General features: G+C 33.6%; 1 protein-coding gene across 3 annotated transcripts; it reads left to right on the top strand.

Moving 5' to 3' along the window:
• The first annotated feature begins 1,381 nt into the window (after positions 1–1,381).
• LOC102624957 (cyclin-dependent kinase F-4) lies at positions 1,382–9,717 on the top strand. Of its 3 annotated transcripts, XM_025095989.2 has the most exons (20): positions 1,382–1,569; positions 1,913–1,976; positions 2,461–2,722; positions 2,794–2,844; positions 2,950–3,539; positions 3,634–3,712; positions 3,819–3,887; positions 3,968–4,057; positions 4,157–4,295; positions 4,731–4,833; positions 4,933–4,985; positions 5,074–5,140; positions 5,630–5,738; positions 5,941–6,006; positions 6,278–6,346; positions 6,459–6,522; positions 6,644–6,760; positions 7,083–7,120; positions 9,009–9,087; positions 9,250–9,717. In XM_025095989.2, the coding sequence occupies exons 5-20, from the start codon at positions 3,532–3,534 to the stop codon at positions 9,465–9,467; spliced, it is 1,368 nt and encodes a 455-aa protein (XP_024951757.2). In that variant the 5' UTR covers positions 1,382–1,569; positions 1,913–1,976; positions 2,461–2,722; positions 2,794–2,844; positions 2,950–3,531; the 3' UTR covers positions 9,468–9,717. The 3 variants fall into 3 exon arrangements, with proteins under 3 accessions (XP_024951757.2, XP_024951756.2, XP_006471340.2); XM_025095988.2 differs by lacking the exon at positions 1,913–1,976; XM_006471277.4 differs by lacking the exons at positions 1,913–1,976; positions 2,794–2,844.
• The last annotated feature ends 7,129 nt before the right edge of the window (positions 9,718–16,846 follow it).

The raw sequence follows: 16,846 nt of genomic DNA, 5'->3' as shown, positions 1-16,846 counted from the left end.
GACCAAATCTCAACACCTCACCCGTCACCACTCACCGAATATTCTTTTTTTTTTTATTTCTCAAGCAAACAACAATTAAGAGGTTGAAGATATCAAGATAAGATATGGAATCTTTATTTGCCACTTGCCACCCACCAAACTAAATTCTTAACTATGTTTTCAATAATATAATAATCCCACGCCTGTAAGGCCGTAACAACCGGTTGTGTTTGATTGTTCCCATTTGAAATGTGAATGGATATGAAAAATTACACGGGTGAATTGGTTTAATCGCTAATAGCTTATTTGAAAACCTCTTCTATTTTTATTTTTTTTAAATGATGTGACAAATCATATTTGGACACATAAATTAACGACTGGTTTATATATACTAAAAGTAGTTTCTGTGACTGTTAGAAAAGTAAAGATTCTCTACAATTGTCTAATTAAATTTTAGTGGCGTCATTTTGATGGTTGAGTTGAATTCTTCACGTATTATTCAGTAGATTTTGCGTTAGACCATTATTCGTATTGAGTTAGTTTATCTTGTTACTAAAATTCAACACTTGTATTGTTTATGTTAGAACAAGATTTTCGCATCCGTAGTGTTTTAAGGATTTGTATTTAGGTAGCTTATGTTTTAATGTAAAACTCGTAGAATCAAAATTTTCAGTCTGTACATGCCAAATGATAAATTAGTAACTGCATCCAATTTTTAAGAAAATCTCAATTATTTCGAACTTTTTATTTTTGGAATGATTAGAGAATTCTTAATTTTTATCTTAGAAATAAGGCCAGTATGAAAGCTTGGATTGATATGAATACTAATACCAACAATAATCAAAATACTACTATTGGATCCAATAATTATCAAAAAATTGATGCAATTAATAATAGAGTCTCTTTTTATTTTACAATTTTAATAAAATTTACTTTATGCTATCCTGATTCTATTGTATAGATGAAAGATTTCCATCCCATTTACTTTGTAATCTTTGAGATTTGATTGTCCTTTAATAATATTTCTCTTTCTAAAAAAAAACCACAACTTAAAATTAAAATTGAATCATATGCATTGTTTAGTGTTAAAAAAAATGTTTTCGGTTTTTTTTTCTCCTTAGTTCATTGAAATTAAAAAATAAAATCAAAAGCCGAGCGGATAACTGAATCACGTGACGACGAAGAATTTTGGTTTTTTACCGTGGCGTGAGGTACAAGGGCTAAGGAGGGAGAGTTGGAAAAAAACAAAGAAAGTTGTCAATGTCTGTTAGGTCGGGTCGGTTCGGTTCGGTTTGAGTCGGGTCGATTTAATTAATTAATTAATTAATCAAAAATGGTGAAAAAAAAGATAAAATAAATAAAACGTTGGCAGGCACATATAAATACCAAAATAGGGAGATATATTTAGAGAGAGAGGAGATATTTTTACTAATTAGGTTAAGAGAGAAACAGAAAAAAAGGGGAATAAAAAAGAAAAAAAGGAAAAAGAGAAGCGAGTGGTGTTTGGTTGAAACACAAATAGAGAGAGAAGCTCTGGATTCCACCTCCTTCCGTCCTCCGCGACGGTCCTTTTGCCGCTTTGCATTTCAGGTTTTTTTTTTTGAATTTTTTTAATAATTATCTTTTTCCTTTTATTTGAATTACATGTATGTTTTCTTCAGATTTGATTTCGTTTTCGTTTCTTCTCAAATCGGATCTGATCTTGATTCGATTGGATCTCTCGCCGTTCTTTCAATTCTCATCTGTTTTGAACTGATTATTTAGAATTTCTTCGTTTCTTTTTCATTTTCTGAGGTTATTTTCGTTTTCTTTAGGGTTTGATGTCGCGTTTGCGATTCGAAGCATTCGATTAATTGGATGCAGTCGAATTATTATTGTTATTATTATTACTATTATTGTTATTATTTAGCATTTCAATTTGTGTCGCCAGCAGATATGTGGAGTTGTGATTTATGAGTATGAATCTGACTTGAACGGTTATCCAAGACTGTTTAATTGTAAGGATGGATTTGGAAATTGATTTTGAAAATATTGTAATTTATTTTATCATCTGAATTGGTGAGCAAATTGATCTGTCGTGCTATTCTGCTTGTGCTTATCAATCTTCTGTTTCACTGTTTTGATGGCTGGTGTCTTAATTTCACAGGAATTGCCGTTTTCTTGCTCTTTTGTAATAATTTGTGTATTGGATCTTGGTTTCATCATATTTAGTAATTTTTAAGGTGTAGCATTTTGTGTTAGTGTTGTTTTAGTTGTTAGATGACAATGCTTTGAATATCAAAGACTACAACTACTGGATTTTAGGTAAATTGTTCTACTGTTGAAACATTTCTTGTAGGATATCCATGATTTGATGTCATTTGCATTAAAACTTTGAATGTGTCCTTTACCTTTTTATGTCTTGCTGTAACGTAGGCATTCTGTTTTACATGGATGGGTTTTTTAAGTCTCTCATTATTCTTTTTGTGATTTTGACGCCAGGTTTTGCTGGACTTGGATCTAAGCTGAACAATTTCTTTTGTTTTCTGAGATATGGAGCAAGTGTACATCTGGTCAAATTACTTCCGGTATCGAGCTTTTTCATTCCAGGAAGTGCTGGACTGGCGGTTTGTTGTCCTTGGAGGTTTTCTTTTGGTGTCCTTTGTCAATAGCACCTAGTGCTCGGATCCTGTATGATCAGAATAGGAGGTGTAATGCAAAAACTTTCTGAGATAGGTGTTGGATCTTTTGTGCACTTCTACAAGTAAGCATCATGTCATTTTCTCTTTAGCCTTCATTATGCTGTGCATGCTCTAATAGAATTTTGCTTGGTAGTGCATTGGTGATACAACATCCAGCTTATATTTTGAACAAGACGTCTTCTGGGTAACAGCTTGTAGTGCACATTTTTGTTATTTTTGCACGTTTATCTATTATTCAAATTTGTTTATGGTTCTCTAACTTTTGTGCTTTTTTTTTTTATTGCTGCAGGGTTGAGGTCTGCAAGTGTATGAGAAGTTTGCTTTGGTAGCATTAGTGAAGTAATTCCATCAAAACTTTGCAGACTGTAGGTCTTAGATATCGTTCCGTTGTTGATCCTGATGGGTACCCATTAGAAAGACAGGATATCTATTTACTGTAGATTTTGCTACTTTCTTTCTAGTTTAGATGAGTTACCTGTTCTTTAGTTTTTGAACCTTCGGCTGTCGGCTTCATGCACTTTGGATCCTTCTGTTGGCTGGAGCAATCGTATTAGTTTGGTCTGTTGGTTTGTGTCAATATGCTTTATGGAATGCTACTTTTCCTTCATTCTGTCAGTTGGTACGATTGTGAAGATCTTGATTTAGGAAACAATAAAGCTGCAAAGCTCGTCCATCAGAATACTTCTTGGTTTGTTCTCTCGCATATAGCTACGCAAAATTAATGTTGGACTCAGCTGGACCAGTGGAACATTTTGTTTAAATTTAACAGTTTTTTCTAGCAATTATCTTGGTACAATAAATGTCGTATAACTTCAAAGGTTCTTACACTTTTCTTGAATAAAGAAAGAGCTGTTTCTGTTCCACAAGAAAAATGGAAAGGTGAGTGGGTTTCTTTGGCACTTGAATGTTCTATGTTTCTATGCTGGCTTTGTTAGTTCTCTGTATGATTATTTTCCTCTGTTGCCTAATATAGGTACAAGTTAATTAAGGAAGTTGGTGATGGAACATTTGGGAGTGTCTGGCGAGCTATTAGTAAGCAGTCTGGTGAAGTTGTAAGTATACTTGGAGCTTCCATCACCTCTTAGTTGAAGAAATATGTTGCTCTTAAATGGCCAGCCTTCATTAGTTCATTTTTAAATCAACTTTGTATTTTGACAGGTTGCAATTAAAAAAATGAAGAAAAAATATTATTCCTGGGAGGAGTGTGTCAATTTGAGAGAAGTTAAGGTATAATGATTTGCCCGTTAAGATTAAAATGCCCAATAACTTAATTGTGTCATTTGTATAACGTTTGCTTCTTATGGCAGTCGCTACGGAAAATGAGTCATCCAAACATTGTGAAGCTTAAGGAAGTCATCCGGGAAAATGATATCTTGTACTTTGTTTTTGAATACATGGTAAATGGGTTATTATGTTTTTAATTCTTATTTTATTGATTTGTTGTGTTATGCACGGGGACCCATTACAATTTGTCGATTAACCCTTTCATTGCCCAGGAATGTAACCTTTACCAACTTATGAAAGACAGAGAGAAGTGTTTCTCTGAAGCTGAAGTCAGAAATTGGTGTTTCCAAGTTTTCCAAGGTCTGGCTTACATGCATCAGCGGGGATATTTTCATCGTGACCTTAAGCCTGGTAATTCTTATGTTTTAGCATTCATGACCAATTGACTGTTTAAGATAGTCTGTTATGAATCATGAAGAGATGCCGATGTTTGTGTTTTGTACACTGAAGAAATTTGGCAGTCTAGTAAATGTACCTTGTGCTCATCATGTTTTTCGAATGACCGGTATCCTTTTCTTGGTCTTTCTCTTCCTTAATTCAGTTATGGCTATTTCTAGTGGTAAATGAAGACCTAGTTGAATGAATATTGGTGTGCTTAGGCTCAATGAAATCTTTATCTCATATCATTGATATCTTTGTGAGGTGTAATCTAATAGTGTTTATATCTTTTTATTACCGTAAGATGATGTTGCTTTGTACAAAATACAAATTGTCTTTTCTAATGTTCCCAGAGCTTACATTCATTTTTTTAGACTTGAAGCTAATTTTCTTCTCTTTTCTTTGCAGAGAACTTGCTTGTTTCAAAAGACACAATTAAAATTGCTGATTTTGGTCTTGCGCGTGAAATTAATTCACGTCCGCCGTTCACGGAGTATGTCTCAACACGATGGTATGTTTCTTTAGGCTCTTCTTGCTTCCCCCTTCCCTCGCTTTTTTGTTTTCTATGTTGTATGTGTTTTGTCGACTTCTTAAAATTTTATTGCATCAGGTATCGAGCTCCTGAAGTGCTGCTCCAGTCATACCTGTATAGCTCTAAAGTTGGTCAGTGCTCTTTGAGAATGGCTTATTGTAATTATATGTTACCAAATCTTTCTGTTTGATTGCTCATACAAACTTACTGCGTTTTTAGATATGTGGGCAATGGGTGCTATCATGGCTGAGTTGATCACTCTCCGCCCTCTCTTTCCGGGTACCAGGTATGTAATAGTTCCATACTCAAGTCTTTTGTTTCATTTCTCTTGTTACATCAATAAACAAGAGATCTACTTGGTGGTAAACATTATTGTTAGTTGTATGATGATTGCCAAAGTATGTTGCTGAGATTTGGTTTGTTAAGTGTTTTGGTGGAAGAATATTCCTCTTCTCCTTCCTTCAATTAACAAATATATTGCATTCAATGGTGACTGTATATCATTTTTGGCAATTTATTTGGTCACAATAAATGAGAATCTGGAACTGGATAGGGACTGAAAATTATTTCTGTAAAGTTATTTGGTATAGAGAATTTTCATACTCTTTTGTATTGCAATATGGTCTGTTAATAAGCATGTATTCTGGGATTTATGTTTGTACGATTACAGTTTTTGTTTAGAGTTTGATTATTACTTTCTATATTTTTATTAATTGGCTAGCAAGCAATTGCTGGTATTAATAATTTTCTTTTACTCTCATTATTGTGTTTGCAGCGAAGCAGATGAAATATACAAAATATGCAGTGTAATAGGCACTCCAACTCAGGATTCTTGGGCTGATGGACTTCTTCTTGCCAGAGCTATTAACTACAAGTTCCCACAGGTCAGTCAAAAAAGATTGTTCAGTGTTCAAAGTGCTATCCTTGGAAATGAGTGAATGCGTGATGTGTTTAAGTGAAATATGGAAGCATCTTATTTAGTATTGATATTTAGTTTTCTTTATTTTGTTTCTGTTCAAATTATTATAAACTATTGATGGTAATGACAAAATTGTTAGTGACATTTTGTGTGAATTGACGTTGCAGTTGGTTGGTGTCCCTCTTTCTGTTTTAATGCCATCGGCTAATAAGGATGCAGTTAGCCTGATTGCTGTAAGTATCAGTCTGTATTGAGCACATTCAAAGACCATTATTGTACTACATGCATTCAAAGTATTGATCACATTCCAGCACCATCGTTGTACTAATGCATTTAATTATTCCAGAATAGGATTTTAACTTTCTATTGTGCTTTAGTTAGACTGAATTTTTCTAATGTTCTTTTCTTTGACCGAATTTGAAGAGGGTTTTGTTATCTGGCAACATACTTGATCTGTGACTCATCTTTTTCCTCTCTTCTTTTTGTTCCCATTCAATTTTTTAGTCACTTTGCTCATGGGATCCCTCCAAGAGGCCAACAGCTGCAGAGGCATTGCAACATCCCTTTTTCCAGGTTTATACTTCAGTATTACTTTTTAGGTGCATTGAACCTTTTGCATGATTAGGTTTCTTTGAGTTGGAGATGTGTCGAATGTTAGTTTATCAATTTCCTCTTGGTTTTGCAGAGTTGCTTTTATGTTCCACCATCTCTCCGTCCCAGAGCAGCTGTTACAAGAACACCTCCATCTGGTTTGTCTTTTTATGCTAATTATTCTTTCCTGACAAATCGATTATGAATAGAAGTTTTGGAATTGTTTTTCCACCACTAATATGGATGGTATGGTAACCGAAGTTATGTGCACTGTTGCAGCTGGGACAAAGGGAGCATTGGAGCAGCAAGGTGCTAAGAGGTTTTCTGGGGCTTTTTCTAATTCAAAGCCTGTTAGCAGTTTTCCTTCACCAAAGTTAAATGCTCATATAAATACAGGTGATGTATTTCTTTGTCACATTGAGGGTTATACATTTATTGTGGCTCAGACAGAATTTATTGTTCTATTCATGATATTTATTTCTCATATATATGCACAAAGTTATAGAAGTTTTAAAACATAAGCTATGTTTTACTAGAAGATGCCTACAATTACTTGGAGGAATCAGAGAGAAAAAGAAATTGCTAGCCTGGAAATTGATCACAGGGCTGAGTCTAATTAAGATGACTTCTCATTTCTGTAATATAAAAGGGAAATATATTGGCCTGCATTATCTGTTCCTTGTATTTGGGACTCATTTCATATTAAATGTACTTTCAGGTGTGCAACGGAAGCTGGAAATGGCTAATCAGAATCAGGTGAGTCTGGGATCAATCTTTGTTGTTTTAGGTTTCCTTTTTTCCAATAGTTGCTGCTGCCTTTTTTTCCCCCCTTAAATTCTGATTTGTTGTGTATATGTGTGTGTGTGTGCTGGCCCCCACACATGCATGTGCTATGTTGTTAGTGGAGGTATTCTTGCTGAAGAATACTTTTAATCATTTTATTGGTGGTTTTTTTTTTCTTTTTGGGTGAGTGTCTTTGTTTATAGTGCCTTATAATCCTGTAAAAAAATGTAATAGAAGAATGTTAGGCTTAGACCCTATTTGTTATTGTTTTTGAATTTCTAAAGCTCAACCTCTTTCGTGATTTTGGACCATAATGGTGTTTGGAGAAACTCCTAATAGTGCTTATGTATATGGCTGGAGTTTCTAAAAATAAGTTCAGGGTTGTTTTTGAGAAGGGACACTGGATTAACATATTAGGATAGGTAATGAAATTTTTAATTTTCCTATTATGTCATTATCGTAATATTATATCCTGGCTTAAGTTTTCTTCAACAAGCTTCTATCAACTTACTTTTGCATCAATTATAACACTTGTTATCAATGTACTTGTATATATTTTAATATCTGGGTTTTGACAATCTGGAATACATTATTTACTTGGAATAATACTGAACGCTAGAAAACAAAATATGTGTTTTTGGAGAAGATTCCAGAAGTTCTTATTTGATAATATGGCAGGAGCTTCTAAAATAAGTCAAGGTTGCTTTTGAAAAGGGGCAAAGTATATTAGGATAGATATGGGATTTTTAGATTTGAGTGTGTCAATGTTACCTATAAAAGTATAATAGCCTGGCTTTAGTTTTTTTCCAACAAATTTCTAGCAACCTACTTTCTTATTCAATTATATATGTGCGTGTGTGTATTTGGATTTTGACCATCTGGCATTCATTATTTAGTTGGAATAATATTGAATGCTAGAAAGCAAAAAGGTGTTTTACATGAAATAAAAATTCATGTTAGAATATTTTATGCAATTTCATCATATGTCCATCACGGTAATTGTAAGGTAGATATTGTAACAGTGAAATAAATCAAATGCATTTACTTCATTTCAAAAGGTATGGCAGTTTCAACAGCAAAGTTTACTACGTCTAACCTAGCAACTGATTATATTTTTAGCACACTTACTGGCATTTGGATAGAAAGATAACTTGCATTACTTAAATGTTAAGTGATACAATTGGTCAATCATTTTACCCATATGCAATTGTGGTGAAGGCTTTCAGTTTAAGAATTGAAGTCAGAAAGTTTTGAACACTACAATATGGGACTTTTAACATCTCTGAATGATATCTGATTTTTAATAAAAGTTTGTCTTGAATAATATAAATACTTTTGCAACAATAAAATTGGTGCTAGGGTGCTGAATTTCCTTTAAATATGGGTCTTCCACATCTCTAAATGATATTTGATTTTGATTTTGAACAGTAAGGCTAAAGTCCGGAATTAGATAAATTTTTTTGCAACCATAAATTGGAGCTAGGGTGCTGAATGAACTTATTATTGCATTATCATGTTCTTTCATAATATGCATGTGGAAGATGACGGGTTTGGATATTGTAAATTATAAGTGATGCATTATCTTTTAAAATTGATCAAAGGGTTTCACTCGATGGATAAATCTTGGTTTTGGCTATGCTGTATTAGATTGTATATGCTCACAAGTCACAACTATGGTTTTTTCTAGGATTCAATGTATTAGGAAAAACCATCCATGCATGAGCAAAGTAAACTGATTCTCTTTTGTTTCTTTTTTTTTTTTTTTTCGGTTGGTGCAGTTTAATATGAGCAACTCATTACTGAATAATTGCTGAATAAATAGTTTCTTATTGTAATTTCTTTTTCCTGTTGGTTCCCAAAGGATGCTAATAAGAATGATAAGTCATTGAACAATTCTGCCAAACAACCAAGGTATCGCCCAGCAGGGAGGAAGAGTCCAAGTAAGTTTCTTGTTTCAGGCTAATTAATGGACTTTGGTTTTCTTGTTTTTGTTTCGTCCCGATTGTGTGTAATTTGTTTCCAATTGAGAGTTACATTTTCATAGCTTTGTTTATAAATGATTGACTAAGTGAGAGGAGCCAATGTTTTGTATTCTTTGGCAGCCATCTTCAACAAAGGTAGAACTGCACGTGGAGTTTCAGATACAGCTGAGAAGTTGGCAAACATGTCAATGGCTTCTCGTAGGCAGTCTGTGGAGCATCTGAAGCCGCCTGCTATGAAAACTGGAGTACATTGGAGTGGTGATTCAGGAGACTTGTTTCTCAGACCAACTCAACAGATGCAGCCTGGCAGAACTTATTCCAGGAAAGTTGTGGGATAAATAAGGTCACTTTTCTGAGGGTCTAACAATAATGGGATCGTGTGGAATGTGTTAGTACCATAATAAGATTAACCAGTGTTTGTGGATTTACTACATGCTTTGAGTTTACTAGCTTTACCTGCCGGTTGCCTTGTTTACTGTGATGGGTTTTCCAGTTTGATTTGTTGTGTTTGTTTCTTAAATAAATGGTTGTGTTTGTTCCTTAAATAAATGGTTGTGTTGCTTTTTTCGCTCATGACTTATTAACATATTTTGATGACTCCTGCTTCTTTCTATGGTAGCATCATAATGGTAACCAAATTGATTCTTCACTTACAAGAGTGGAGATGGAGCCCCGATCCCGTCTATAACTATAGGAGATTTAATCAACCATCAGCGCCCATAGATCATAGATGCTTCTTCTTGATAGTTATTAGGTAGTTTCCAATTTTAGGAGGCTTTGGTGGTGGTCTCAAAGACCGAGTCCCATGGTAATGATTTCAATGAAGTAGTGTGAAGGCATGCTGATTGATTCTCAATCATTGACTTCAAAATTTGGGACTGGTTGAATATTGATTTAGTACTGCCAAAAAAAAGATGGTAGTGCCCGAATAATTTTTGCGATACACTCAGGCGTAATTCAGTGCCTCTAAGCAAGAGATCGAGTCCCACAAATTCATTGCGATGGGCAATATTTCTTCCTAAATCCTAATTATTTGTGGGTGTAGTTCATGAGCTGAGGCTCGGCCAACCTTTGGAATTATGTTACAACTTCATGCATTTTTAGTCTATTTGGTTGAGTTATAGTGGTGCATAGTTGCTCAACATCATTTTATAACCCACCAAATCAACTATTTAATCTACTTTTGATGCTCGTTCTTGAATATAGCAAATTAAGATTCGGCAGTGCACCTGATTGTTACCGTACAACAAACCTTATTACAACAACCAAGCAAATGAAAGCTGGAGGAATCACTTAATTGGATATCCTCAACATTGAACTATTGAAAATAACACACAAACAGCTAAAAGAGCTGCTAAGGATTTGCCCTGCCTTAAAGAGTGTGATGGCATAATCCAATTGTTGAGGTTGAGCTGGGTGATGTGTATTTCCTGAGGAGGAAGATGACACTTGATGCCTAGGTTCTCGAAAATCTTTTTGAGCTCGAGGATGAGCTCTGATGTCCTAATACTCCTCTCTGCACAGGTCTGGTGATTGATTGTATGTTGCACGCCCAGGCGCATCCTAATCTTGTTCAGCTCAGCTCTCTCTTTCACTGTCACTGAATGCTTAGGGTTGCAATGGTTTGCTCTCAATATGCCTGCATTTATTCATGAAGAGTGCATGGACGCATCAGTGTCATCTAAACATTAATGAGTAACCAAGGGAAAATGACACTTTTCCTCATGCACTTTTTGGGTTTTACCAGTTACCCCCATGTCAACTTTCTGAGGAAAAATTCATCCCACGCATCAAACACCTTTTCTTTTTAAATCTTGACGTCAAATAAGTAACAATGTATTATAAAAGCTGTAGGAGTAGAGTAAGAGGAAAACTCAAAAATTGAAGGGAAACGTGTCGTCGTGTTAATCTGGGTTAATTTTATAAATTAATCAACTTCCACTTGTACGGCCTTCTTAAGAGCAATGATAGTCTGCATTGAAGTGGAAATATCAACGGTGAGGTTAATACTATCACTCATTTCTGGTCTGCAAAAATTGCTTTTTGTTTTTGTGAGCAAGAATGCATTCGGAAACAACCATCTATATTTTGATCAAATAATCAACTAAGTTAGAATCTTGATTTAAAGGGAAATAAATAAATTTATTAAAAGTAATAAACTACCTGGACACCATCAACCATCTACATATATACTCTCAATGAATGCATCAAGTTAGAATTTAAGATAAAGAGAAATTAAATAACTACTTATTTAGGAGCACTGATATTTGAGAACTAAGACAATGGCAGAAATGGTGTTACTGAACATTGTTCGTTGTTCACTGAACACTACCACTGTAACATACCAAAATGATACTTTTCATGTACAGTGTTGCTGTTTCTGTCATCCTAGTTTCTTTGAAGTGTTCAAATATCATTTTTCTCTAATTAATTACCTGGACACCATCGATGACGCAACGATCTCCAATATCAAGAGGGAAGATGAAGACAATGGATTCAAAGACCATCTTCCAAGTGTTTTAGAACATGAACCCCACAAGAACTAGTTGTGTTAATACGGAAAATACAACTTGTGTTGTTGCAAGCTTCATCACTAAGAGAGATGCCACTATTATTATCACCATCACGAGTGTGCTAGTGATTTTCTTTCGAAATAATTAGCTAGAACCTGCCCATTTAGGGGGAAAATTTTATTTTTTTATGAACAACGGTGTTCACTTATAAAATTTGACAAAACGTTGACAGAAATAAGATAAAACGGCACAAGTTTTAATTAACTTAGTGTTTGTGTCAGCAATATATCAGTATTCTCTAGCATTTTTCTTTCTTTTTATTTTTTTTACAAGATCTTGTTAACTTGTGTTTTAAGAACATAAATTGAAGTAAATAAAGGAAAAATTTATAGATGTAATATTTATATTATATAATTGATAACAAAATTAATTGGTAAACAAAAAAGGTAATACGTACCGCCCAATTTCTGAATAAATGTTTTGTAATCCTTCCGATCTCAAGGGCTCCTTCGAAGAGTGGAAATATGCTATGAACCTCAACCTTCTTGAAGAATCTCATTAAGGCTACGTTTGGTTGGGCTTCTCTACTAGCCCAAAGAGTTTTTTTAAACCCAAAAACTCTTTTGAAAAAATATTGAGTTATTTAGTTGCATTTGTAGTAGAGGTTTTGGAATGTAAAAAAGTCATTTTACTTCCACTTGGAGAAGCTCAAAATTTGGGCTTCTTCAAGTAGAGTTTTGGAGCTTGTTTAAAACATGTAAAATTATAAAAATACCCTAAAAATAATTCACTAGCTCCAAAAAACCCTAATGTATATATAAAACCCTACACAACAAAGATTTCTTTCACTTGCCATCATTTTTTGCCAAGCTTCAGTAGACACATTTTTCAATTTTTCTCATGCTTTCTTTATTGTTGTTTTTGTCTCTCATGCTTTTTTTTTTTTTCATAAAATGAATTGTTTATTCTCTTCACTTTACAGTCACTTTTTAGTTACTTTTTCACCCTATTAATTTATTTTACTATTGTTTAATGTTTCACATGGACACGCGATCCACACAAAACAATATATATATTATGGACCGAGAGTGTGATCAAATTGTCACTCTTCTTATGCATCGCTAACATTTTCATTGTTTGCAAGGATTTGTTTTGATTTTTGAAGTTTGGTTTAAACTTTTTAATTGAAAGTTTTGGTGCTTATTGATAAAGTTTATTATTGCAATTTTGAATTATGAAGGATTATTTAAATTTTAATTGAAGTTTATTTTAAATTTTTGTGTAAAATGAGGATATTAGATAAGACATATCATGATTTGTCTGAATTTATCATTTAAAAGTAAGTTCTCTTAGTTATACTTTTTGATAATTTGACTCCACAAAAACACTTTTAATATTGTGGAGCCAAACAGTCTAGTGGCTCCAAAGAGCTTTTTTAATTGACAACCAAACACCCAACAATTTTTTTTTTTTTTTTTATCAAAATCTCTACTTGTAGAAGTTTTACTCAAGAAGCTGTACCAAACGGACCCTAAATATTCCTCTTCAATATACTTGCAATAATAATAATAATAATAATAATAATAATAATAATGATGATGATGATGATGATGATGATGATGTAAAAGAGTATCTATAAATTCGGTAATATTAATATATACATACAATTAAGTTCGGAAATATATTAGAAAACCTAATTAATGTGGAATCTATTAATTAATTGATAGCTAATATTTGAGCCATTTTCTAGTGCGGATGTTCCCGTTGTTTAAAGTATGGATTCAAAATTTTACAACATTTGTAAAAGACCTTAACAATGTTAAAAAATAATTTTTTAGCAGTTTACAATATTGTTAAAGGATTTTACAACGTTGTAAATTCCAAATCTATATTTTAAAAAATAAGGACTTTCAATCCTTAGAATGATTAGCTTAGTGTAATATTAACTATTTTTGCTTGAAAATTAGTGATTTTATTTTATCAGTTTCGGGTTAAAAGACAACTTTTTTAAGTGATTAATATGTTCATTTTTTATGTTGACAACATAATACGTAGAAAAGTCTCAACAATTAAGGTCTTTAAGGACAATATAGCCAGAGGCACAACATAGATCCTCACTTTTTATTTTATTTTTCAAGTGATTCTTTTGTTTATTTTGTAGTCATTGTCACCCCAAATGTTATTTACTACACACACTCAGTTCAACATATATATATGTTTGTGTTATAAATAGACATGGTACATAAAATATCCTTAAAACTCAAATAAGCGAGTGGAATTTTCTTTTGTGACGAATGCATGACCAATGAACGCAATAGAACCATTTAAAGTTGGAAGGATAACTCCGTACAATAAATAAACTAAATGAGGAGTCGGACCCCCACAAATGTCTTTCTCATGCTTTTGGTTTGGACCATATATTATTAGTATCAGAGCAATGATATTTGGACCATATCCTATGATTACATGTTTGTATAGTATGCACCACTTAACTAATTGGACCACACAAGACTTTCAAAGCAACACCACCAATGATAGTTTGTCACGTGGTGCCGTTGCACAATAAAGTAGGAGAATGTCATTACACCATATGATGCAATAATGTGATAGAATATGCACTGTATACACCCTATGGTATAATAATTTTAAGATATGGGAACCATCATTCATATATATATATATATATTCTGAATTTTAATAAATTCTAAGAAAGCTCTATACACACACACACACCACACACATAAAAAGGCGGAAACAGAGATGGAGAAATAAATTACCTGGCACTGGGTTTTGCTGTGTTCTTGAAGATAATTTGGGTAGAATTTCTAGCTTCCCATTCACTTGTAATCTCCGATTCTGCCTTTTCCAAAATAATTGTCAGTCTTTGAAATTGTTGACGAACCTGAAGACTTGATGTAGCTCACCAGCCTCTTCATACTCCAAGTTGATGCTGTCGTCTCCATGCTCAGCTTCCTCAGCTTCTCCATGTCAATTTCTCTCTACTAAACCTCTTCGACTTGTAGACATTCCTCACTTCCTTCCACTTCCCTCCTCCCAATTGGCCGGCAATGACTTAGATCCACTCAAGTTAGAGTTAGGTTTTCTCTTCTTTTTTTTTTTAATGTTTTTTTTCTTCATCATTCGCCATTAATCCCTCCATTTTTGGTGGTCCTGATAGTGTTTCCAAAATGTAGTGATGGAACACACTCTCCTTCATTCTATTAAAGTATGTGGTAACATAAAAAGATGAGGCCAACACTTTGACTAACACAATCTTGATTAGCCAAATTGTTGCACCAAGTGACACGGCCACCAATGCTCGAAACACCTTCTCAAGCATCTTGTTTTTCTTGTGAAGTTTCTCATTGAAGATGCAAGTCCATGCACGAAGCACAAGACCCAACCACATACAATTTCTGATGCTGTTCGATTAAACAAACTAGAGTACCTTTTCTTGAAGCATGAAATTGCGTTCGATTAAGAAGACGGCAAAACTCGTCACCCAACCTGAACTAAGCGGCTACAAAAGGTTACCATTACCATTAAGCACCATTTCCAAATCTCAAGCCCCCATTTCCGTTCAATCTTGATAGATTTTATTGTCAGTGAACATACCAAACAAGTCATAACGATGAAAAATAATACCAATTCCGCAAAAAGTCTCCGATTGGACTTCCTATTTCCTTTCTCTGCTTCGATTCAGTTCCCACATCCTCATCTTCAGAATCATCCTCAAGCTCTTTATCCCACTCATTGTCGTCAACATGTGTTGAATAAATATTGCTGTTGTTGTTGTCATCAAGAAAGGGTTCGATTTCGTTGGATTCAGGGATTGTTTTATTGTGTGCAGTGAGTGGATAATTGAGCTCTAGTAATCTTGATTTGGGTTTTGAGAAGCTGAGACGGTGTAGGGTTTGTTTCCTTGTAGCTGGGATTTGATGAAGATCAGGAGCTGAGAAGCTGAGAGAATTTTTCTCCAATGGAAGAATTTTGTTAGGTTCCCTATTGAGCTCAGTTTGCATCGACGGGTTGTTAGCGTTTTGCTGGTCTACAGAGAGAACTACATGATCAGGTCCTGCCATTTCCATCTCTCTGCAACTCTGTTCACTTACTAGCTGGTGTTAAGGAAGCTCATATTTGTAGTCAAGCAGAGGATCACAGAGAAGAGGATCACAGAAGCTTCTATAATCAGTTACAAGTTGATGACATGTACTGCCAGCTGGCACCAGGTGGTTATGTAGCTGCTTGTACTCATACACGTGATAAGTTTGTTAATCCAATTTGTAATTAGTTAGTTAGTTTTGGTAAACTTCTGTTAAGCAGCTACACTTGTATATATATGCTTGTAATCGATTAGTAGTTACTTAAGCTTGTGGAAATAAAGGATTAAAGTTTTCCAAATCTCAGTTTTATTTTCTTGTTAGCCAAACATCTATTTTCTATTTCTTCAACTGTTGGTTTGCGCGTTTTCTTGCGTGATCACTACTTAATAAAAATAAAAATAAATAAATAAATAATGACAGAAATTTTATGACTTGTATCATTGTGTCACAAACCTATTTTGACTTCATTAGAGATTTGTGACATAAATTCATATGTCATGAATCCATAACTTATAACTTAACAATATAAAAAGATAATAGATATAATTAAGTCATGCTTAAGTTATGTGGATTTATAAGATTTCAAAACAATGCTATTTTAATTAGCAGTAGTATTTTTTATTAAATAACTAAGTTATTTTATTTTAAAAATTACTAAAAAAGGATTTTGTTGAAATAAAATAACACTAGTTTTTGGGAGGTTTTTAATTAAATACCCTTTAATAGTTAAAAATTATGTAAACACCTCCATTTTTCAGATTATATTGATACCCTAAAAAATGCGAGTAAGTATATAATGCACTTCATGAAGATATCAAATGAATTACACACTCTCTCTTTATACACTAGATCATCCTTCAAAGCCTCTCAAACAAATAAAACTACTTTTTCACATTTTTAACACCCCCATACCTTTTTTGTTGAAAGAAAGGGCATTACTGATTAAACAAACTAAGAAGGTATGTTAATATTATTGGGTCTTTAAGTTTTATTTATATATTTTTTAATAAAAATGCGTATATGGCTATTTTTTCTACATTTTATAATGTTCTATTTTTTTACTAATTTTCCTACATCTTGTCAAATTGCATACATTCTATG

The sequence above is a fragment of the Citrus sinensis genome, chromosome 5, assembly GCF_022201045.2.
Source record: "Citrus sinensis cultivar Valencia sweet orange chromosome 5, DVS_A1.0, whole genome shotgun sequence".
Lineage (NCBI taxonomy): Eukaryota > Viridiplantae > Streptophyta > Magnoliopsida > Sapindales > Rutaceae > Citrus > Citrus sinensis.
This window is presented reverse-complemented; position numbering and strand designations above follow the sequence as displayed.

What these genes read in the sequence shown, in the direction of transcription:
- LOC102624957 (XM_006471277.4), top strand. An exon ending in TTAACTACAAGTTCCCACAG is followed by an intron (nt 5,739 to 5,940) that starts GTCAGTCAAAAA and finishes TTGACGTTGCAG; the next exon opens with TTGGTTGGTGTCCCTCTTTC. An exon ending in TGCAACATCCCTTTTTCCAG is followed by an intron (nt 6,347 to 6,458) that starts GTTTATACTTCA and finishes TTGGTTTTGCAG; the next exon opens with AGTTGCTTTTATGTTCCACC.